Here is a 25,228-nt window from a genome sequence, read left to right as displayed (position 1 = left end):
GAATGTCATGAATATCTTAAATTGATGCCAGTGGAATAAATTCCATGGAGACGAAGAGCGACTCGAAGGGAAGCAAAATCTTCCTCCGAATGTCTGCATTCCACGCGCACCAGATTCGTTTATACTTAACTCCGAGTTTTATATGTCGGCGCGCACGTACATTCGCAGTTCAAAGCCGCGAACTAAGGTCTCCATGCAAAATTCTGAAGGAAAACAGAAATTGTGGAGAGAAGGTTGCTCTAATGAAATCGTAACAAATTATCCCATTTCTTAGGAGTCTTAAACAGCAAAGCCGTTTGTAACTCCCGTGTCGTATCACTGTGGCAAGCGTTGCATGATTCATAGATACGAATTTCTTCTTAAAAGTCACTTGTAACTCTCGTATCATTGTGACAATCGTTGCATCGTCCATAGATAATCCTCTAAACGGAACTGAAATTACTATCCATTTTACGAACCCTATTGTCTTCATGTATGCACATTCTCGCGCGGTCGAATCGTTGGATATTAAAGCGCAATTGTTATTGCATAGGATCGTAATTGGTGTTTGATTAAACTGCGCGGAGTAATTGAGGTTGCACGGTTTAAATGAAAGATCGATCGGCTTTAGCTTTTACCGGTTACATTCGAAACCGCTCGGGATTAAATGGTTTTCATTGATGAGGTAAGGGTGATCGATTCATCGGTCCTGATTGCCAGCTCCTAACATTTTTAATACAATTATATACGAAATTATTTGTAATAATCTTGCGATGACGCTCGTTTCCTTCGCTTTGACGAGCACGTCTTTGTTCGCGTTAACAAACGCGATTACAACGACTGCTTTAATTTCACCGACGACTTTTTATGTTTGTTGTCGCAAACAGCTTTTGTTATTTCAGTTGCAAAGTAGACTGCGGTTGAAATTTCGCGATAAGCGGTTGTGGGACTACGAGAACGTGGAGAAACTTCCCTTCGCTTCCTGTCACCGTGCCACTCGAGACGTATACCTATATATATCCTCCGAGGATATTGATACCTGCCTCCGGGTATTAACCCTTTCGCAGTTTCGGAGCGTCGGAAATGTTGTCGTACACCTAATATCCTATATGTAATAAACTAATGAACGTAATAAGCGAAGTCTAGGTTGACACGATTAACAGATAGAAGGATAGAGAGAGAGATTTAATCGCGAGAACTATTTTAATCAATTTTTCCCTCATCCCGGGAATGGAATCCGTTTTAGAGTTTAATTTCTCTGCGATTACTCTTGCGCAAAACCGATTGAAGGAGATACGGGAGTTAACCAAACGCTAATTGACAGACTTTTAATAAAAGGACAGAGGCTGGAGCGATGCAATAAGCGATCGAAGTGTGCTCGAGCTCGATTCGAATGCGCTGATTTTCATCAGACCCGGACTTTTCATGCCGCGCACAACGAAAAAACTATTAAAACGTTAGAAATGGAACGCGGCGATAATCTAGGTCGGTTCAGTAAAAAGAGGGAGAAACTCCCATCATTCCTGCGATTTTTGGATATCCGATATTAATGAATATAGAATCTAAATGATAAATGCATCCGGTAAATAATCTAATATTTTAACAATTATCATTGTTATTATTAATCTGAATAGAGATGGTACAATGCGATCGTTGGATTAAACGGATTGCTTTACATACTGTTCAACAGCCCTTGAATGGATTAATGCTCAGCAAGGTTTGCGGTGTAATCACTTTTCGGTGGAATGGACAACCTTTGAACGTAGCCAGGTGATGCTGTAATTCAATCGCGCGCGTAAATCGAGCTTAAGACCGAAAAGCAATAATTCCGGGAATTCCTTGTCTAATAGGAATTATTTAAACCTATCAGTATCTTGCCTGCTCGTACTTTAATCCCTTAAACATGATATTATGTATTTTATCGTTGGTGCTACACATTTTATTGTTGCACTGTTCTTTAGGTACGTTGCATGTACAACGTTCGTCTGTACACGCTATTCATCCCAACGCTTATCTTTTATCTGCACGGTTCTGCAATTTTGATTCACTGTTTCAGGAGTTCAAAAGTCAGTTGTTGCACTTCTCTCTCTCTCTTACTCTCTCTCTCTCTATTTGTCTCTGTCTCTCTTCATAGCCGTGTTGCTCGAGTACATATGTACGTGGACTATATCTTTGGAACACCGCGAGATTTCGCCCTTCCAACTGACGAGTATACCTACCGCCCCTGCGTCGACTAAAATAGAATCCGAAGGTTAAATGCTTTAAAGAAACGAAGTATGATTTTTTAGGACAATTCGTTTGTCCAACTTTTGTTACAGTTATTTAGGTCATTCCGTTGATCAAAGTGGATTTTCTTTTGTTTTTTTTTTTTTTTGTTTTTAGGAAACCAGAGAATGCATTCAGAACGCGTGTAATTCTTTGCGAGGATTGTTTGTTTATTTGATGGTTCGTGGAACCCATTCGTGTTTTCTGAAGAACTTGAAAACTTTGAATTCCGCAATTAAGTCAGGATAACATCATTAATAATAATTTTAACCCTTTGCATTCGATTTATTTTCAATAACGTATTATCATCTCCAGTACAGAATTTAGCGAGAGTAGAGTTATAATTGTGATACAGTCTAGAGCAACCTTAATGTAGATCCAAGCTACTGTATTTTATAGGCGCGACCTCTTGATGGAAGCGATTTCATTAGAGCAATTGTAACCGAGAATATTAAACGTGACGTTCACTTCCGCGGAAGTTAACCCGTTAAAACTTTCCCGGTACACGGGGATGGTCGTATCTCATTTCGTCGTGCTGCTAGAACCGTTACCCCTCTACATCCGCGGCTGCCACTTTGGCATGCATCCGCTCGGTCCATTTTCTTGAAACTGCGTCGCTCGAGTACTTTTACTTGAAAGATGTTCGAACGATCTTTGACGATTTAGTCGCACTCAAGGAAATGGAGTACGCGACGGTTGTAGGAGGGGAGAGTCCTCGTGGGTGGAAGCGCCCGCCGCTTGAAACGCTTCTCGGGTTTCGCTTTAACAAATCGTCGTATCTCGCGGAAGAATGGATCGCGCGAGAGCCAAGCGCTGAAAAACCGTCGAACAACGATACGGGCTTCTACTGCTCGCAATTTTCTCGGACGCTTGTGTCAACTACACTGTTATGCTACACAGTGGCAATAAGTATCTCTTCTCTAAATAAATAATGCACGCATGCCCATATATGCAAGAGCAATCGAAGCAGCTTCATCCAACATTAATAATACATGCATCTGAATTGACCCTCTTGATCCGTGGTACCCGTATCGAGCCGGACACGACCGTCTACGTTTGTAAGGCTGTTTCATTTACCCTCTTTAGCTGTGCGTCTCGTCGCCGTGTCGCAAACCCGGGCTGCGTGTAGTTTCCTCGTTGGAAACGTTGTTGGCCGAGTGGTTGGGCACACGTTTACATAAGACGAGGAGCACGTGAAAGTGTGTACACACGAGAGGAGGCGCCGGGGTTTCCTCTCTCCTTTTCCGGTCCATTTTCAGCACTTTTTTATATCCCCAACGGAATGTATAATTTTATATCTCTCCCTGGTCTTATTTTTTAAATTGTTTTATTCCTCGCTTGAATTGTTCTAACACGAGACTCTCTCATTTTATATTTCATTCTACTTTTGTCCTAGTCGTATCCTCAATACTTCTTGTAAAGATTTCCTGTTACGTATTCATGGAAATTTTAAATAATTTAAAAGAATGGATAATAATGTGTAACGAAACAAAATATTCAAAGTGAAATGTATGATATTTAACGAAGAATTCAATGCATTTCGTTTGTTTAATTTCATATCTATAAGTAGGAACTTGTATAAGTCTAGATATTAATATCGAGACTCACTTTGAAAAATAATTCCTGAATTTCTTTTTAACTTCCTTTGGTTCTCCAAAGGTCATTTGACTCTCTGCAAAATTTACTTAATCTTTATGCACTCCGTTTCCAATTTCTTTACTACTTTATTTCGGTCGAATCGTACTTCCCCATTGCATTGTTCATCACGGTACTCATTGTCCTCTTTGTAATTTTCTTACAACTTTCATCATCTCCTTACTATTGTATCAACGCTGTTCTTTGAACTTTAACTCGTCTCTGATCCCTCCGTCTCGCTCCTACTTCCTGTTACCTGTTTGCCTCCTCTTCAAACATTTACCGAGGCCGATATAATCGCGGGTTCTTCGGCTACGCGGCGAACATCGCAAAACTGTTCAGTGAATACAAGAACAAAATCTTCTCACCAATAATATTTGAGGCTCAATGAGGAATTTTATGTACCACGGGAAATTGATAAAATTGTTCCTCTTTTTTATTATGTGTGTTCCTTCACTCGAAGCTCTCCTCTTTTATTCCAACCAGTCGATATATACTGAAGATGAGGTCAGAAAGATGAGAAAACAATTCGTCGAATAAATTTGTCTTTCTATTGTGATAAATTCAAATTCGTTCGTCAGGCTGTATAACAAAAAGCCGAGTAGATAATTTTAAAATAAAATATATAATTTAATTTAAAAATAAGCTTATCCGAAACATATTTATTTATGCGAGCTAATTATTTTCGGGGCAAGAACTAAAGAAGAGACGTAGTACGTTCATACATACGAAAGTTCCTAAAGAGTTTCTCGTTCTCGAAGTCAACGAATTGTGTCGAATAGGAGGAAATCGACGAATGGAAGCCGGACCGCTTTAAGTGACTTACATACACGTACGTACGTACGGCACGTATGTACTACCGTTCACGAGACCATAGATAGACACACGGCTGCGAGCGGTCGGTGTGCGTTTCCAATTTCCAATTTCGAAACTTTAAACCGTTTCGCGGGCGACACGACCCGGCGAAATTCCCCGAGCTTCTTTCGAATTTTCCACCGTATGCAAATACTTCTGGCCGTTTTTCGATCTCCAGCTACCGTCGCCGACGTTTCAGATTCGCCGCAAAGATGCTGTTACCACGCCACCGATGCGCGAATTTACTTCCCAACGAAACGATAAAGTATTAAACGACAAACGAAGTTCTTTAGTTATAATTACGAATTCGAATCTCTACTCGAAATAAATCAATTTTAATGTAAATGTAGAAAATCAGATCTAAACAGAGATTTCTTGTAATCTCAAAATCTTAATATTCGTTTTACTTCCGTTTCCTTGGATATTGAATGAATTTTTTATATCTTCTGCTCGTTCTATTTTTCTATAAGTATAAAATCCGCTGCCTATTTATAATTCACAAAGAGACCAATTTAAAAATTAAGAATTCTCAATGAGATGAAAAAAAACGTGGAACGAACCAGAACGAAAGGCTATGTATGAACGAGGAGCCTGGCAACGCCTTTGCCGAATATATTACCGTTTCGAAGCGTTCGCCAATGGGAGGAATCGGCGAATTACCGAGCGGCCGCATCGCGGAACGGTTTTCCGGTTCATTATCGCGTGGATCTATTATTGGCACCGAGCGAGGCGAACGACACGCCGCGGCGCATAGCCCATCGCGTCGCACCCGTGCCGATAACAATCGATTCGCAAGAAATATTAGAATTGATTCGGACGTCGATTTGCCAGACAACAATGGGCAGAACGTGCGCCACCGCTCGCACGGCTCGTTAGCCTTCCTCTTTTGCCCGCGCGGATGGTTAATACACGCCACGCACTCTTTAACGTTTGTTACTGACCGTGGACAATAAAACAGCCGGTCGTTACGTTTCTCCTCTTTCTATGTTGCCACCGTTTCGTCCTTTTTTTTTTTATATTGCTCTCGCGAATGTCTAAATGCAGTCTATGCGATTTGTTGCGCGCGTTGCTTTTATCAGGATTAATAATATCCGTGGAACGAGTATCGATTTTAATATTTAGAAAACTTTGACGAAAACAGGATGATTTTTAACACAGATGCTTGCGTTATTACCGTTTCGACATGGATAGAGAACGTTTTGTCTACAAATGTTGGGCTATTAATTTGGCTAGCTCTTCTATGAAAAATGTTCAATTATTTGTTGACAGTTGAATAATAAAATGCGAACATATTTGATCAAGCGACAAAATGTAATTTAGAAGATAAATTCATTCGAGGAAGCATTGGGACACGAATTTGACCTGAGAGGCAAACGTTCGTTGTTTTAAAGTACTCGGAAGTTCCAATCAGAAAACCGGCTAGTCAAACACTTTCGCTTTGTCGACGAAATCGGCTGGTAGGAACGACCGATACGACGTCCAATATCGACCTACCGAAAAATCATCCCTCCTCTCCAACGAATTTCAATATTTCCCAAGATCAGTTGGCAATATTCCCTTAACGCCCGAGACTGTGCCTCTCGCTTTTGCATTACTATTTGCATGCAAATCTCGCGAATTCCTTCGAAATTCCGTTTTCCATCTCAAAGTAATTCGCCGTGGAAAAAGGTAGATGGATGCGCATAAACGATGTAGAGGCATAAATGCAGTACGAACCCGGGGATTAGATCGATACGCTTAGCGTTCAAACGATACACCCGGATACGACGAACATAGCTGATTTTACGAAAAACGTTGTTTGCATTACTCATAGTTAATCTCCGGACACATAGCCATTGATTGGGTTCGGTTATATAACCGTAGGTGCTTCCTAGAACCGTTCGTCATTCATTTCCAAACTTTGTTTTCATGGAGCCCTTGGACTTGTTAATGCTAATGCCTAGAAGTTTGACGCAGACTTTGGCTACGCTGTAATTAATAGTACGTTAAACAAGATGTTACATTCATTGTGTCAAGTTGAACGTGCTAATTCGAGTTTGTGATTAATGATGTTCCCGCATAGTTGACAAGCCAGCACATGAGAATTTGCGAATGGGATCTATTCAAAAGTCCTAGGGTCTAACTCTGAAGGGACCTGGCTAAACCGTCAGCCAGGTCAACAATAATGCTTCTATACTCATAATATTCGAGTCTGAAAACAATACATTCTTCCCTAAAATTTAAACATCTAATCAATGATAATTTTTCTAGACTCTTAATATTCGAGACTGAAAACGATACATTCTTCTCTAAACTTTAAACGTTTAGCCAGGTCGATGATAATGTTTCTAGACTTTTGATATTCGAATCTGAAAACGCTACATTCTTCCCTAAAATTTAAACATGTAATCAGGTCAATGATAATGTTTCTAGATTCCTAATATTCGAGTCTGAAAACGATACATTCTCCCCTAAAATTTAAACCTTTAATCAGTTTAATAATAATATTTCTGCACTCCTAACATTTCTCGTAATATTCGTAACAGATCTGAAAATTTGAAAACGATAAATTCTGCCCTAAAATTGAAACCTATAGTCAAATCAATGATAATATTTCTATATTCCTAATATTTCTCGTAATATTCGTAACGAGTAATGATGTAAATATCTGAAAACGATACATTCTTTCCTGAAATCGTCTCAAGTAGAATGAATAATACGACGGGAGGTTTAGCGCTTATCGTTGCAGCGGTAAAAGACGGGGCGTCGCATTCCGCGGGATCTGATATAAAGCCGGGGCAACACGCCTTTTGGAAGAGAGATCGCGGGTGACATTAATTAGAGAGTCGCTACGGGCAGGCTGCATTAAGTAAATGGAACCCAGGTTCGCGGAGATTGCTACCACGAAAGATTCGCGATCGTTTGTTCTGCCGGCAACATTCCTCCACGATGTTAGTCCGAAAAGTTGTACGATTAACAAATTACGATTACCGTCAGAACTCGTCTTATGAAGAATGTATCTAATAGAAGAAATTCTATTTTTAACACATTCAACACATACATTCTCACGTCATGTTAGAGGTAATATGAATATAAAATGAATTGAATCCAGTGAACCGTTGCACTAATTATGTATTTTAATTATACGAAGCGAATTTTGTACGGTTTACGAATTTTGCGAAACTCCCCTTAACGAGAGATATTATATTTCTAGAAACAAAAATTTTCTGCCTGCTTAATTACACGGTGTACCTATTACGCTCTGTTAGCGTAAAATCTCTCCCCTGAGAAGGAGAAACTTCTCGAGCGTCTGCGGTTGCCCTATAATTTATTAGCAATTTGCGGCGTTTAATGTCCCGCCAAGAAATTTCCACTTTTTTTTTAAACAGTCCTCTTGAAAGGCTAACAGAATTTCTAGTACCATAATCTCCAGAATATAACGATTTTACTGTCTGGGGGATCTGCATGCTCAAACATCTGACGGTTCGATCGTTTTAGGAGCTGTTGGCGATTGTTCTTTGGTGCAGCCACCGCAATGGGGAACGGTGAGGGAACGAGTCCTTAAGGATGGCACTCTACAGACCGTGTACTCGTGTGAACCTGGTCGTAGACTGAAGGGTCATAAAGTACTCACTTGCACCACCAACGGTTGGAATCATCCAGTCCCCAAATGTATACCTCTAGGTAAGTCCTACAGCTCGTTTTCCAAACTCTTCTCTTTTATTTTAAACGAGGATGATCACTCAGAGGATTTACAGAACAACAAGCTTACAGTATGCAAAGCAGTATGAGTTACAGGTATGCAAAACCAGTCAGCTAACGTTTAACACTTTGCACTCGGTTTGTTTCGATGACGTACGAGTTCAAAGGGTTAAATATCCATGTTGTTTTTATTCCGCATTAAATTGGCAGTCTAATTTTTAAATAAATCTTCTCGATAGTACGAAGTTCTCGTTTCGTTGCTTTGATCGTGACGGGGTTATAATTGGCGAGGATTGACGCGGCGGTCAATCGAATCACGGGTCAATCGATCAAGCCTTTATTACCGCGGACAAACGAATCGAGTCCGAAGAAACGATGGTGACGAATACGTTCGGCGAACTCGTATTTAACGAAACATATTTTTCACCGTCGAACCTTCCCGATTCCCAGAGAGCCGCATAATTTTTCAACCGTGCGCGCGCTGGGTACATAGTAAGCGCGGACACGTTTTCACGTACTATTTTATTGTCGTTTAACTCTGCAATTTGCGCCGCATGCACGGGCCTGTAATCCACCGTGGAAAAAAAAAGGAAAAAATAAAACGAAAATCCTGTCGGAGTTTCTCTATCGAATCATTTTTATTATTTACAGTTAACGCGATTACGCCACGGTTGTCTGCATTCGCAAACTCAATCGTACCGCAAAATTCGCTGAAAAATTTAATTTCCCGTTAAATGCGACGGAATTACGAAAGGGAAATAGCGTAAAGAGTTGAGTAAAACTCGTTCTCATTGCAGTATGTAACAGCTCGTCAAAATGTGTGGTTCAAAGATTTATTGGTAAACAATGGAAGCTCGTGGAATACCGTTCGGCTATCAAAGAATTAAAGAGAGTAACGAGGGAGCAGAACATAATAACCGGGAACCCCTTTATTACATAGTTTCTTTCATCTTTTAAACAAACGCGGTTCATTGACCAACATTAACTTTTCATAAAAGTGTGTAACTGAGCACAAACGTTTCTAATACAAGGGTTTTGGCACTCTTTGATAGGATTTTATGCCAGTTGTAATTATCTACATTTGTTTACAAGCCCTACAATTATTTTACAAGGGAAAATCATACTTAGAATTATAATTGAAGCGTATGACGATGAATGATTATTTCCCTGTTTTTACGAACTGGCGTTCAGTTCGTGAAAATCAGAAATAGGGTTCTTTGTCGTAAAATTTAGCAGCCGGCCGTTTGAAATAGTTTCGTTCATCCGGCATCTGGTTTATCAAAACGAGACCTCTTTGATTTCACTTCCTTTCGCATATTCTATTTATCACGGCTGGTTTCGCGATTTTCACGTGTCGTTTCGGTTATTCTCTTTTTCTTTTACATTGTTATCGATTACCGATGGCCGCGAAAGAAGCGAAACGGTTTCACGTCGCGCTAGAAAAAGCGCGCACTCGTCTCTTTACTATCAGATGCACCTACGTACGCGCTTGCATCGAACGCGCGCGCTCGTTATTTTTCGGTAACGGTCTCCCGGTTCAACAGTTTTTTGTCTACGTCTATCCCATCCAGCGGTACGGGAGTGTACTTCAGTTTTATGGATTTCGATTTTCGAGCATCGTTCCCAAATTTCACTCAGCGTCATAGAAAACGAAAAAATTATTCCAACACAGTTTCGAATCGAAGTTTTCAAAATTGGTTCAGCGTTTTAGACAATTGGATTTTTCCACTTTCCTATTAATAATTTTATTTACTCGCTACAGAGACTATGATTCTCTGGTTAGGATAATGTCCAAAGACTGAATGTCCAATCGTCACTGAAGTGTCCAGAGATTGACATTTCGCAACGATACACATGGCACATGGCTAGGTGCCATAAGACACCGAAAATGTATTCGAAAAATCGGAAATCCAGCATCTGCTGCTTCCGTTCGCCAAAGTCAACAGAGCACAGGCGACACAACGGGCACAGCGAGTCACGCACGAAGGATAACGAACGACCACCCCGAAATATCTATAAACCTCGAAATCCACTATTTCGAGTGACAGTAGGAATCCACGTGCGTGTCCTCGGGGGCGACGTAGTCCAGGCGAAAAGAAAGACGTTGCCAGGTCGAATGCAACGCGCAACGGTAATAAATCAAACCGAGAATCCCGTTGCTTTCGATCCCGTCCACCTTCCGAAGGAAACGGTTTTCAGATCCAGCGGCCCGCGGGATGTCGTCGCGTCGCGCTGCGAAAAAGCTATTCGTCATCGTTCCATACCGAAAACCCCCGTACCATTCATTTCATCCTCTTTCTTGCAAAGACGTTTGCTAGGAGCCGACACCCCAACTTCCACTTCCGCTCGCTCCTTCTTTCTCCGTTTCTTCTTCCGTTCCTCCTCGAGAGCATCGTTTAAGAGATTTGTCGGGATTACTCGATTTGTTCTTGGGTTTATTTGGTGGAACGGAATCAACAGTTTAATGAACGGGCGATGAAAGTCCATTTACCAAGTCGAGGCACGATGATAGTATTTAACGAAATGGTTGAAATGTATACAACATAGGTTCTGTATTAAAATTAATTGAAAAACTGATACTAGAACGTGGTAGCGTAAACGATTCGAGGTTCCTGATGCGTGAAAACAATTTCTCCACGCAAGTTTGAACTTCGCAAGAATTTTACGAGCGGAGCGAATGGGGGCGGCTGCCTCCTCCGCGAGAGATAAGACGCACGTCTGCTCTCGTGACAGATCCGCGGTCACGTTGACAAACGAAAAAGGTACAAGCCAGGGTATATACATATATACATATATATAAATACATATATATATATGTACGTCGTGATATCTCGACTTCTTTGATGGCCGACCGCCGTCTAGGGATTTCTCCGTGTACACTTATGTATATATGTATGCATTATGTGCTGCTCGACTCGGGCTCGAGTGGAGTACCGTGACCTCTCGACCTTCTTTAAGGAGTCTGCTTCGATGAGTGGCCACTCCGTACCAAAGAACCGATGCGAAAGTTACGTGTATCTAAATAGTCGTCAGTTCCTTGGTTCTTGGGTTTATTTGGTGGAACGGAATCAACAGTTTAATGAACGGGCGATGAAAGTCCATTTACCAAGTCGAGGCACGATGATAGTATTTAACGAAATGGTTGAAATGTATACAACATAGGTTCTGTATTAAAATTAATTGAAAAACTGATACTAGAACGTGGTAGCGTAAACGATTCGAGGTTCCTGATGCGTGAAAACAATTTCTCCACGCAAGTTTGAACTTCGCAAGAATTTTACGAGCGGAGCGAATGGGGGCGGCTGCCTCCTCCGCGAGAGATAAGACGCACGTCTGCTCTCGTGACAGATCCGCGGTCACGTTGACAAACGAAAAAGGTACAAGCCAGGGTATATACATATATACATATATATAAATACATATATATATATGTACGTCGTGATATCTCGACTTCTTTGATGGCCGACCGCCGTCTAGGGATTTCTCCGTGTACACTTATGTATATATGTATGCATTATGTGCTGCTCGACTCGGGCTCGAGTGGAGTACCGTGACCTCTCGACCTTCTTTAAGGAGTCTGCTTCGATGAGTGGCCACTCCGTACCAAAGAACCGATGCGAAAGTTACGTGTATCTAAATAGTCGTCAGTTCCTTGCTAGTCACTGTGTAAGAACGTCGTTCTTTAACCCTTCAATAAAAACATTGAAAAAGCATTAGATTGTTATCAAATGATTTAATCAAATTAATTTTCATAAAACGTTATGGAAGATCTTAGAGGATTTGAATTACATTTTCTTTAACCACAATTCTTAATTAATTCTTTGTTATTAAATGTTAGATAAATGAAACGCTGTGGAAAATTTGAATTACAATTGTTAATTAATTTGATGGATCTGATTAAATTCAAGCAATTCAGGGAGCGACGGAGATAGTTTCTTTCGGTGCGGCACTAATAGCGTCTGTTCATTCGCGACATGAATTATCCTCCCCGGTTGCTAGGTAGTGCAACTGCCAGGAACAACTTAATGACTGCGTTGTTGGCCCGGGCGTAAGACAGCGGCGCGTCTCTGCTGCTTCTTCAACATTGAATTCCAGCTGAACGTCGACGAAGGCTCCCGGTTGCTTTTCACCATGCGAGATGATAACATATAATAGATCTTTCGCGTTCAATCTTTAAGCGATTTCATTCGATTTACCCGGATGGAAAGACTGTCGAAGCCCTTCGACCTCCAGCATTCTCTTTTAATTCGAATTTATTTCTTGTCTTTTACTTTGGATTCGTCGGGTCAGTTAACGAACGGGACTAATCAGTGAAATGGGAACGTAGGCGTACAAGCGTATCGGACAAACTGTATCGGATTATCTGAACAGTGGGTTAAATAGCTGAACCGATGTTCGTTAAAAGCATTAAGTAGGAAACGGTTATTATTGCGAAGAATGGGTGAAGTGAGCTGATAATAAATTGTAATTCATTTCGATCCACCACTTATACTTTTGCAAAGTGGAAATTGGCTCAGGCTTGTCTTTTGATAAATCTGACCCATGCAGGGAGATCATGTAATTTCGCCCCGTCTCATCATCCCATGTTCATTTAAAAGAAACCGTTAAAAGTGTATGTAACTCTGGGAGATTAGAAGTTCAGGCGCAGACACGGGACTTTATCTCCCTTGGGCAAAATGTTTCAACCGTAAAATGAATTTTGTATAAGATAATCGAGCCAGCACACATCCATACGATGCTTTAGTTTTAAATTTACTCTAGATCAGAGCATGGTTAACTCATTTCTCTTTCCTCTAATACTCTCCTCTTGTGTATTAAACCGGAGATTCCTTCTTCTCCTTCTTTGATTACATCCATTCAAGGGACCTGAGGTAGTTTTATTAACAATAAAAATTAACGACGTCGTGCAGATAAAAAATGGTATCCAATCAGTGTTTGTTGGCTTTGGATCGGTGAAAGGTCGAGTAGGGAATTGTTGAAAGGTGCTGTCAATTCGCGATCGATTCGGCGCGGTGCGGTGGTTTGGCCACCGGGTTTGTCTGCCGGCGAATTCCGGAACGTTCCTGGAGTGGTTCGAAAATTTGTCGAGTAGCGGTTAAGGAACGTGCCCTCTTGGACGCGTTCGACTCTTGTTCGATTCGACGTGCTGCAGGGGCTCGAAATTCAGCGTACTTCGAATTCACCGCAGTTGAGATAAGTCCGTGCATCTGGATAGGTACGCGCCGACTACTGTGCAATATCATTAGAAGAGTGCACAGGAGTAGAAAGGATGTACAAGGATAAGCGGAGAGGATATACATGAACTTAAAGTAAATACGAGATTCCAGGCGCAGGATCAATTGATTTTATCATTTCTGTCCTACAGAAATTGTCTGTCAGAATTATAATAAATAATTGAAAGGTGAGGCGAAATTGACATCGTCCTTTGCTGAATTCCGTTCATCCGATGATTTCATCATTCCCTTAAATTAATCTCTGTAAATGAAATTGCATATAAACGCAGGAATTGTTTGATCCGTTGACCAATTCTAATATCGCAACACTCTAGCGCGTTTAAATGATAATTTGAAGCATGGAACTTCGAGCCGCAAGATGCCTCGCCTCGATTAATCGATAACGACAAATAGTTCCCGGAGCGGGAACTGTATGCTAACAAGGAGATTGTATTTGGGGCGAACTTTCGAAATCCTGCGGTCACGAATCGATAGACGATTTTCATTAGGCGAGAGGGGTATCGATTACCGCGGCTGAACTAACGAGTCGATGAACGACATTGGAGCCCAATGATCGATCAGGACGATGAAAAATGGGGTATGGGGTGAATAATCTCAAATATATGCGCAGTTCCCTTTAGTAAACTGAACCATAGATTGCTTTTAGTAAACCTGAACTCCTTTAGTAAACTCAAAATCCTCCTTCAGTAAAGTAGAACTGCGTTTCTATACCTGAATAGTTGGGCAACTTTTAAATATTATACATATAATCCCATTTACTTGCTCGTAAAAAACGAAGATAAATGAAGGGGCATTTGAAATGGGGAAAACAGAGAACGACAGAGACGTACGGCGAACGGTGTTAAATTGCTGGGAGGATTACCCGAAGAATTACCCGCTCCTCGTTGACCCAGTTCTCATCGCGTGTACTCTTTTTCCAGACAACAGATTCCGACACATTCGCAACGAGCTTTATCTCGGCGATGATCCAATTTCAACGACACCGTCCGAGCAGAAGGCGGCGAGGGACAGGATGAGGGCGCGAAAGAGGATCGGCGAGCTGAAGAAGCGTAGAAAAGCGAAGGAGAGGAGGAAGCAGCGGGCGAAGAAAGTCGGCGGAAAGACGATGGCCGAACCGTCGTCGTTGGGGTCGCAACGAGCCGCGCTCAATGAAACAATAATGTCGAGGCTGGATGTGAGCTGCTTTATGAAACCGCGCAGAAAAGGATTTGCGAAAGCCCCTTTGGTTGAAAACGCGCATCCGCCGAAGTACGCCAGGTTCGTACCTCGTCCTCCAACAAAGTAGAGCTCGCTGGTTTATCAACGCGTTACTCAGGCTGCAATTTTAATTCGTTGCCTGTAGTCTAGTTATAAACTATTTCTATGTGATGGTTTCTCGATATCGATTTAAGATTCCTTAAATATATTCTTCCATGCGCACCATTTTTCCAGGCGGACGAACGTATTGCCGCCGTACAATCGGTACCTCGTTGCGGTTTACGAGTGTACCGAGGGACACATTTTCGAGGACTCGATGGCTGATCGACTTTTCTGCAGCGACGGCACTTGGTTAGGCGCACTTCCGCGTTGCATCAAGCCCGGAGGTAAGGGCGAACGAATAAGAACCGTTAGTTGTAAAAACGTTTATCCGGGAGATTGACGATAACGTTATTTCTCGGTACGTTTTAAAATCGTTCGATACTGAAATTCCCGAGCGATTTCCGAACGGATTTTAGTTAGTAGATTAAAATAACATTTGGTTCTTTTAACAATGAATCCTTGCAATGGAATTGTAAGATAAATCGTTGTTTCATTTAACAATGAATTAAAATATGCATTTGCAAAAGGAGTATTGTGTCAGCAGTGAAACTTTATGCAGCTCGAAAATCGGCTTATCTTTCAGATGTGGAACTCACTAAAATGAAACGTTGTAACCAGAATCGTGGTGGTTGTGAACAAATCTGCGAGGACATCGAAACAGGGGTGAAGTGCTCTTGCGTCGATGGATACCGTTTAATAGACTCTTCTTGCACAGGTAATTTATTTTGCGTGTCGCATTAAATCACTTTTTTTATTCCACTTTTTTTTTGAACGACTTTTATACGAATAAAATTGATCAACGTTTCACAACAAGCGTAATATAAAACGACGGAGCATTTGAAAAAACTGCGTTTATAGTGAAAAAAAGGACGAAACGTAAATTCCAATGCGAATATATTTGCGTTGTAAATAACATTTAATTGTTTTCGCATTGGATTCTATATTTTTTTTTTTTTTCAGACATAGATGAATGTACTGAAGGTTTGGCTGGCTGCGCGGGAATTTGTCACAACGAGCCTGGCTCCTTTCGTTGCGAGTGCCGACCTGGATATCAACTCGGAACCGATAAAAAATCGTGCCATGGTGAGTGCAATAAAAATTTTGATAAAACAGTAAAATATTTGCGTCTATTCACAAGCCCCTCTGATTGTGTCCTCGTGCAGACGTTAACGAGTGCCTGGTGAACAACGGTCACGGGCCGTGCCAAGGCACATGTACGAACCTTGAAGGCAGCTACGAGTGCAGCTGCGGGGATATTCCCGGTCACAGATTGGCCGCGGACAATCATACCTGCGAAGACATCGACGAGTGCATCACCGACAACGGTGGATGCTCTCACGTTTGCTTGAACACGCCTGGCAGTGCCTTCTGTCTTTGCCCGGATGGCTTTTATCTGACCGGGGACTGGAAAACCTGCCAAGGTAAATCGTACCCTCGATTTCTATTAATCCTTTAAGTCGTCGAGTAAATAGAAGACGACCAGGGCGTATCTAAACGTTCTATTGTATAATTATATTATACGGGGTTACGTTCTATTGTATAATTATATTGTACGGGGTTACGTTTTGGAAGATACGAGGTCAAGTTTCGTAAAGTATGCGGTTACAACTCGTAAGGGAACTCATTTCTGTCTACTCTAGTAGCTTTCCCTTCCTCGCGAGTAATCGCGGTAACTGTAACACTCCATGCTACTTAACAGCATCCCCACTTATGCTACCACTCAAGCCTCTTGTCCATGCCTGGTGTAAGCAGCTTTTGTATTTTGTTCTCGTATTAGACGTGAACGAGTGCGAGAATGCCTCCAAGATTTGTGGAAACAATACCGATTGCGAAAACACGATCGGTTCGTTCAAATGCGTGGGCAAGCCTAAGAAAATGACTAAGGTCCTTCAGGACGAGGATTACGACGCGGAGGACGATGACGACGAGGAGGATTACGATGACGAAGAAGAGACTGTCACAGAAATTCCAGAGTTCGGTAAATGCGAGGACGGGTTCAGGAAGAATAAAAACGACGAGTGTGTCGGTCAGTAGAATCTAACATTTTTTTATGATAATTTACAAAATCCCAGATAGACTTCCATAATCAGATGTAGAAATAAAATGAAGAATGTAATAAATATCCTTGAATCCTTTTTACCAGTCTAACATTTCTGTTCTCTCGACGTTCCACAGACATAGACGAATGCGTGGACGGGGATGAGGGCGAGCCTCACGGCTGTCACCACAAATGCGTGAACGAGCCCGGTGGTTATTACTGCGTTTGCCACCCGGGCTTCGAGCTTCGCAATGACGGCGTGTCCTGCGAGGATACGGACGAGTGCCAAAGAAGCCCAACACCCTGTTCCCACATTTGTACCAACGCGATAGGTTCCTTCACCTGCACCTGTCCTCTAGGATACTCGTTGAAGGATGACAACGTCACTTGTGTCCAAGCAAAAACTTGCGAAACCCTGACGATTCCTTGCTCCCACGAGTGTCAGGACTCTGAGGACGGCCCTATTTGCATTTGTCCAACCGGATATCAAGTCCACGAGGACGGCACAAGTTGCGTGGACATCGACGAGTGCACTCTGGACCTCTGTTCTCATTCCTGTACAAATCTGGAAGGCAGCTTCTCGTGCATCTGCCCTGACGGCTTAGAAATCTTGGAAATCGACAAGTTCAATTGTACCGACGTAGACGAGTGTGCCAAAGATATTCACAGCTGTGATCACAAGTGCCTTAATATCCACGGTAGCTACTCCTGTGACTGCCATTCAGGATTCGCGTTGAACTCTGACGGAAAGACGTGCGCGGATGTGAACGAGTGCTTGAACGGTGACCACAAATGTGAACAAGATTGCGTTAATACTCCCGGAAACTACGAATGCTTGTGCTACGACGGATACAAGCCTTCCTCCGATGGTTTCAGTTGCGAAGACATTAACGAATGCGTCGAGGATAAACACGGATGCTCCCATGAGTGTACGAACGAAGCTGGCGGGTTCACTTGCGGTTGCCCTGCAGGTTTTCTACTGGAAAACGACAGGAAGACGTGTCAGGACATAAACGAGTGTCTAGAAGGGACGCATGAATGCTCTCACGAGTGTGTGAACGTTCAAGGCTCCTACGAGTGCGCGTGTCCTTTTGGTATGACTGTAGCTGATGACAAAAGACTATGTATCCCAGTTGACGTATGCAGCTTCGCTAATTGCTCCCATATCTGTGAAAGGGATGGAGATACATTTAAATGCACTTGTCCTGTCGGTTTCATCTTGCGGGACGATGGAACGTCTTGTAAAGACTTTGACGAGTGCCTCGAAGACGAGCACGATTGCTCCCACGACTGCGTAAACACGCCTGGAAGCTATAAATGCGTTTGTCCGGAAGGTTTGAACCTCCTGAAGGATGGATTCACTTGCGAGGATCTCGCGTGTACCGAAGGACTACGTCAGGATGGGAATGGCCATTGCGAGGATATCGACGAGTGCCTAGAAGAGGAACACGAGTGTTCTCACGTTTGTATCAATGATTATGGTTCCTATCGGTGCTCGTGTCCTCAAGGATTATCGTTATCCGACGACGGCGTCACGTGTATCGTCACCGAGTCCTGCAGAAACGCGCCCTGCTCTCACTCCTGCGTGCCTGATGGCAGGAATTATAAATGCGGCTGCCCGGAAGGCTTCAGACTCAATAAAAATGGGACAACCTGCGAGGACATCGACGAATGCCTAGAAAAGTCCAACAATTGCAGTCTCCACTGTATAAATAACGAAGGATCTTATATTTGCGAGTGCCCGAAAGGGTTTAGGCTTGCTGAAGATAATAAAAGTTGTATAGATATCGACGAATGTGCAGATGGGACTAACGACTGTTCGCAAGGCTGTAGGAACCTCAATGGAACGTACAAATGTTTGTGTCCAGATGGTTACGCCTTTGCCGAAGATAAACGCGCTTGTGAGGACATCGACGAGTGCCAAACGTCACACAATTGCTCCCACGAATGCGTGAACACTCCCGGCTGGTATGATTGCACCTGTCCGCCGGGTTGGGAATTGCAAGGAGACTCGCGGACATGTCGAACGTCTCTGGATCGGAATTGCTCGCATACCTACGAACAAGACGGAAACGAGACTCGTTGCGGTTGTCCCGAAGGATTCCAGCTGGGGGAGGATGAGAGCACTTGCGGCGACGTGGACGAGTGCATCGAGAAGGAGATCCACTCGTGCAGCCACGGTTGCGTGAACACCAAAGGGTCTTATCGCTGCGAGTGTCCCACAGGTTTTCAGCTACGGGAAGATTCGAAGACCTGCCAAGACATCGACGAATGTATCCATGGTAACGATTGTTCTCACGATTGTAAGAACACCGAGGGCAGCTTTGAATGTTCCTGTCCGAAGGGATACGAGTTAACTGGAGATCGGAGAACTTGCCGGGATATAGACGAATGCGCAGTAGGCCTTCACGAATGCTCGCATCGTTGCGATAATTTCAACGGTTTCCACGTTTGCTCCTGCCCGGAGGACTTAATCCTTAGCCGGGACAATAAAACATGCATGGAGCCTTGCGGAGGTTCACACAACTGCAGTCATGCCTGTGTGAACGTCGCTGGTGGCTACGTATGCAATTGTCCCGCGGGGTGGAAATTAGCCGCAGACGGAATCACGTGTGAGGAGATTGAACTCTGCACCGGTTGCTCCCACGAGTGCGTCAACAGCTCGGATGGTCATCATTGCAGTTGTCCACCCGGTTACGTCTTAGCCAATGATAATAGGAATTGCTTGGACAAGAACGAGTGCGAGGAATTAACCAACGGTTGTTCCCATTCCTGCGTGAATACCGAAGGCAGCTACGAATGCAGCTGTCCGAAAGGATACCAGCTAGCAGGGGACAAAAGGACCTGTGAGGACGTGAACGAGTGCATGGAGAACAACGGCGGCTGTTCACATCTCTGCGCAAATATCGACGGTAGCGTCGAGTGTGCTTGTCCTGATAATTACAAGCTTCTCGAGGATGATGGAAAGACCTGCGTCGAGATCGACGATTGCTTAATCGACAACGGCGGATGCTCGCATCTGTGTCATTACCAAAATGGTACCGTCTCCTGCTTTTGCCCGCCAGGGATGATCCTAGAAGACGACGATGCCACTTGTACCGAGGAAAACAAGTGTTACACCAACAACGGCGGTTGTTCTCATTTTTGCAGTTATGCGGATGGAAAAGTGATCTGTTCCTGTCCACCAGAAATGGTACTGTCGAAAAATGGCACAACTTGCATCGAGACGAATCCCTGTTTCCTAGACAACGGGGGTTGTTCTCATGATTGCCATTATAAGAATGGAGAAGCCTCGTGCCACTGTCCAAGTGGTATGATCCTCTCAGACGACAGACAATGCGTCTACGAGAACAAGTGTTTCGTTAACAACGGCGGCTGTTCGGACATCTGTTCCTTCTCTAACGGGACCATTGTTTGCGAATGTCCATCAGGATTTAAGCTGAAGGACAACGCTACTTGTATCGACGTCGACGAGTGTGTAGAATTACTAGACGACTGTACGCACAAGTGCATTAACACAGTGGGTGGATATGAGTGTAGCTGTAATGAAGGTTTCACGGTGAATCACGATGAGCCATCTTATTGCGATGATGTAGACGAATGCGAAAATGCGAACGGAGGTTGTTCGCACACGTGTTTGAATATGGTAGGATCCTTCCGCTGCAGCTGCCCGTCAGGATACGTTTTGGTGAACGACAACAGGACTTGTAACCTGATAGACGGTTGCAAGCAGAACAACGGCAACTGCTCCCATCGTTGCCATCACGAGGAGGGCGTCGAGAAAACCTATTGTTCCTGTCCCCTGGGCTTCAGCCTGAAAAAGGACCAAAGGACCTGCGAGGACATCGACGAGTGCAAAGAGTTTGAGAACGACGTTGAACTTGGTTGTTCTCATATCTGCGTGAACACCGAAGGAGGCTACTACTGCGAATGTCCCTCGGGATACATTCTGATGCCTGAGGACAAGAAGAACTGCATCGACGTGAACGAATGTCTAAACAGTCAGCACAATTGCAGCCACGATTGCCTCAACCTCCTAGGAAGCTACGTGTGCACTTGCTACGAAGGTCACTACCTGCATTCGGACAAATCCACTTGTTTGGACATCGACGAGTGTCGAGAAAACAATGGAGATTGTTCGCATCATTGTACCAACACGATTGGTGGTCATTTCTGTTCTTGTCCTCCTGGTTACGAGCTTTCAGAAGACGAGAAAACTTGTATCGACGTCGACGAATGTAAAAAAGGCATTGCTGACTGTTTCCACGAATGCCTAAACACACCTGGCTCGTGGAAATGTAGTTGCCCCCCGGGGCACGTTCTGGGGAACGATTCCAGGAGTTGCGTGGACGTAGACGAGTGCGAGACAAGCAACGGCGGTTGTTCTCACGCGTGTTTCAACATCGCCGGTGGCGTCAGATGCAGCTGTCCCGTGGGACTGCGTTTGGACGATACCGGGAAAACGTGTAACGACGTCGACGAGTGTTCAGTAGAGAACGGTGGCTGCTCGGACGTCTGCGTAAATGTAGAAGGCAGCTTCTCTTGCCGATGTTTCCCTGGTTTTCACTTGGCTGCTGACTCCAAGACTTGTTTGGACATCGACGAATGCGAGACAGAGAACGGAGGCTGTTCCGATAGCTGCGTAAACACGGAGGGTACCTTCCGTTGCGAGTGTTCCACAGGTTTTCGATTGGACGATGATCGAGTGACTTGCGTCGATATTAACGAGTGTGAAAATAACAACGGCGGATGCTCGCACGAATGTATCAACGAACACGGCTCGTATCGATGCTCCTGTTCCCTGGGATACGAGCTGAGGAATAAATCTTGTCACCTCGTCGATCCTTGCTCTTACCAGAACGGAGGTTGCGAGCATATTTGTAACGCAAGAAACGGCTCCGTTGTGTGCGCGTGTAACCACGGCTTCCGATACGACGAGAACGATCGCTCGAGGTGCAGGGATATTGACGAATGCTCCGGCGAGCACGGATGCGATCAACTATGCGCAAATACTGTTGGATCCTACGAATGCACATGCAGGCATGGATATGAGATGCGGAATTCCACTTGTGTCGGTGAGTACTAATAGTCTTAATAATCTAATATGGTTGAGAATTTGCGTGCATTTCAAAACTGAATCGATCTATAAGAAATTGCGTAAAACAGCATTGGGCGCGAATGGTGCTTACAATTAAATGGTTGACCACTTGGGAATCTCCATGTATCGTTGCCTTTACAAACTTCCTACGTATATAAAGAATAAAAAATAATGTTGAGAAGTGTTCGAAAATATTCAACGCCAACGATACACATCTGCGTCCAATGCTGTTTAACTGACTACCATCAATATTTGCATTTGAAAGCCTATGGCAGAGCTGAGTATTCTTTTTATCACACCTGTAAATTCCTCGGTTTTTTCGATTTTATTATTCCTTAAAATGCACATATAACGAACTTTATAAAGCTAGTAGATCGCGGATATTATGCATTTATAAGGTTTAGATTCGGCACTAAATTCACGGAACATTTACTCCGTTATAGTCGTCTAGCGAGGTTCTTAAGAAAACTATCTCGGCAACATCGATACTTACCCCGGTCGAACAACGACTTGCTCGGCGCTCGTTGAGAACGGGCAACAGAGGAGCCGTAATCTTTCCTCCGCTGATCGTTTTCAGATATCGACGAGTGCGCCGGGAAGCCCTGCGAGGGGAACAAGTGCATCAACACCGAGGGTAGCTACCGGTGCGAGTGCGAGGCTGGCTATCGATTCGACGGGGACAGCAGTTGTGTGGGTTGGTAAAAAAAAAGTACTCGAAAAGATAAACTCGTTTCCCACGAAAAACGTCCTTTCTGATATTTTTTCACACGCCTAATAAATAAATCCCTGAAACAAAGATTTGACACTGTATATAACAAAGTATGCAGACACTTTATATATTTAAGATAGATTCATAGACCTGTGTTGACTGACAGTATCATCCTCCATTTCTGTAATTAGATATAAATGAATGCGAAAGGAACAACGGCAGATGCGAGCAGGATTGCATTAATACCGCCGGATCCTACATATGTGCCTGCCGGTCTGGCTATATTTCGAGTCAAAGGTGAGGAACCTAATTAAGTTCATCCCTTCAAGTGATTAAATTAAATTACTCTCATAATAAGCTACTTAAGGAATTCAAACCAATGTTATTTTATACTTATGATAAGATTATAAAAAAGTTAGTGAATAATGTGATATCATTTCTTCAACTCTTTCAGACTTAATTACAATATTATTAAGCGTTCGTTTTATAACGATTATTATAATCGTTTACATTATTCAAATAGTATAAGTCTGTTAATCATATAATGTTGGACATAATTGCATTCTCTGATGGCCTATACGTTATCTGCAATATCTTAGAAATTTCGTTGGTCGGGCTTTGTTTCTAGGAACAGAACCCATTGCCAAGATATAAACGAGTGCTTGAACCGTAACGGAGGCTGCAACGGTGAATGCGTTAACACACCCGGAAGTTACTACTGTACGTGCGCCGGCGAGCTGGCGTTGGCTTCCGACGAGCGAACTTGCGTTCCACCGGAACCGAGGTGCCACGCTATGGAACTACCACCGCACGCTGAAGTGCGTAACGATTTACTCTGTTCATTGTCCTTGATAATCCAATTCACATTAATTTAATGGTCTTATTAAATCCGAGTCAAAATTCCAATTCAATTTAAATAAATAAATAAATAAATAATTTATTTCAACTTTTCAATTGACGAGTGTATAAATGCTTGAGAAACATTTGTAATTTATTTATAGTAATTAAAATAGAATAGAGAAAATAAAAAAGTAAATTTAGCTTAGACGTCTCGATACTGTTTTATAAATTCCATCGCTTTCGGATGACGAAGCGGCGTTCTAAAAATTTCTGCTCGCACGAAGGCATTGTACCTTTCGTCACGGCCGTTATTGTGCAGATAAGATGCCCGGGTCATTCTTCCGGGGCAGTGGATTATCCCGCCGGAGCGAGATGTCATATACGATGCCGAAGGGGTTTCAAGCTGGAGGGACCGCACACGAGGTACTGCATGGCCGGAGATCGATGGAGCGGGAAGGAACCGAGTTGTATCCCAGAATCGATCGTGACCGATCCCCGTTACCACTCAGGTGAGCTATTTCCTCGATCCTCCCAACCATAACCCATGTGAACTAACGCTAAAATCCGCTGTTATAAAAGTTATGATTTTATGACAAAAGATAGTATCAAATAATAATAAATGGCCTTTCCTATTAAAAGGTAAAAAATTTTATCAGCCATACAATCTTCTATGCGTCTCATTTTGGCGATAACAGGTACAGGACTCGGGGATGTCTGTAATGGAATTGAGATACAAGTTTTTGCCAACGGGGATTATTTAGCTTCCTAAAATCCAACCGGCGCGTTTAATTAGTCACGCGGCCGCTTTAAACAGGTTTTAATAATAGGAAGTTCCGGCATGAAGGCCGGGAAGCCGCGTTACCGTGTCTGCTAACGACGTTATACGTTAACGCCGTGCTTAACGAGCTTACAGGGTACGCGTTCTGGTTTTTTATTTTATTTCATTAGCTGCACGTCTGCTCTGGTGTCTTCGGTCGTTTCCTTCATGCAATTTTTCTCTTAGCCAATTCTCATCGTTGTACTCTTCAAGTACCCACGGAATTCTAGACTGAACAGTTGCTAAAGAATTAATATTTAATCAAATATTTAATAACACAGTAGGAGTTTAATTATATGAATTAATCAGGACAGAATTAATCATGGCGCTTATTTTCATGACGAAGCAATCAGAAAATCATCGTGTTGTTTACGAACGGGTGCCACTGGCATGAAACAATTAAATCCATAAAGTAAGAAGCCGAGCTGCCCTCGAAGGGTGGAGCTCAACCGGTTTATCGTGGTCGATAAATTTGATTACCGAGAAGTCGAGAGACTCATTATATTCTCACACGTTGAACGCGATAATCTCCTGTGAGTGACAGAACGGATATATCCGGCGCGCGTCTCTCTTCTGGGCTCTGCGTATGATCCTAGCGGACGTTTCATGTAAAACCGCATGTTTAATAACAGGCTTTGTTGCTCCAGACATGCCACGACCGTTCGTGAGGTGTCCCAGAGACATGGACGTCGAGCTGCCCGCCAGGCAAAACACGATACGAGTTTCCTTCCCCCAGCCTAAGTCCAACATGAACTGGTGGAGGTATTTATCGAGGCAT

General features: G+C 43.2%; 1 protein-coding gene across 1 annotated transcript in view; it reads left to right on the top strand.

The window, feature by feature from the left end:
* Positions 1–25,228, top strand: part of LOC108623181 (fibrillin-2) — a 52,196-nt gene that overhangs the window by 10,447 nt on the left and 16,521 nt on the right. Inside the window, exons 2-14 of the mRNA XM_018021505.2 lie at positions 8,212–8,397; positions 14,570–14,906; positions 15,081–15,232; positions 15,532–15,663; positions 15,909–16,031; positions 16,112–16,369; positions 16,726–16,974; positions 17,124–22,061; positions 22,662–22,778; positions 22,985–23,090; positions 23,422–23,611; positions 23,953–24,142; positions 25,098–25,212. Of these exons, the coding sequence (XP_017876994.1) occupies positions 8,212–8,397; positions 14,570–14,906; positions 15,081–15,232; positions 15,532–15,663; positions 15,909–16,031; positions 16,112–16,369; positions 16,726–16,974; positions 17,124–22,061; positions 22,662–22,778; positions 22,985–23,090; positions 23,422–23,611; positions 23,953–24,142; positions 25,098–25,212 (7,093 nt within the window). The remainder of the gene's footprint in view (positions 1–8,211; positions 8,398–14,569; positions 14,907–15,080; positions 15,233–15,531; positions 15,664–15,908; positions 16,032–16,111; positions 16,370–16,725; positions 16,975–17,123; positions 22,062–22,661; positions 22,779–22,984; positions 23,091–23,421; positions 23,612–23,952; positions 24,143–25,097; positions 25,213–25,228) is intronic.

This window comes from Ceratina calcarata, unplaced genomic scaffold (genome assembly GCF_001652005.2).
Source record: "Ceratina calcarata isolate Rehan_Ccalc_2016 unplaced genomic scaffold, ASM165200v1 scaffold255.2, whole genome shotgun sequence".
Lineage (NCBI taxonomy): Eukaryota > Metazoa > Arthropoda > Insecta > Hymenoptera > Apidae > Ceratina > Ceratina calcarata.
Note: the sequence above shows the minus strand (reverse complement) of the source record. Positions and strands in the feature narration are given on the sequence as shown.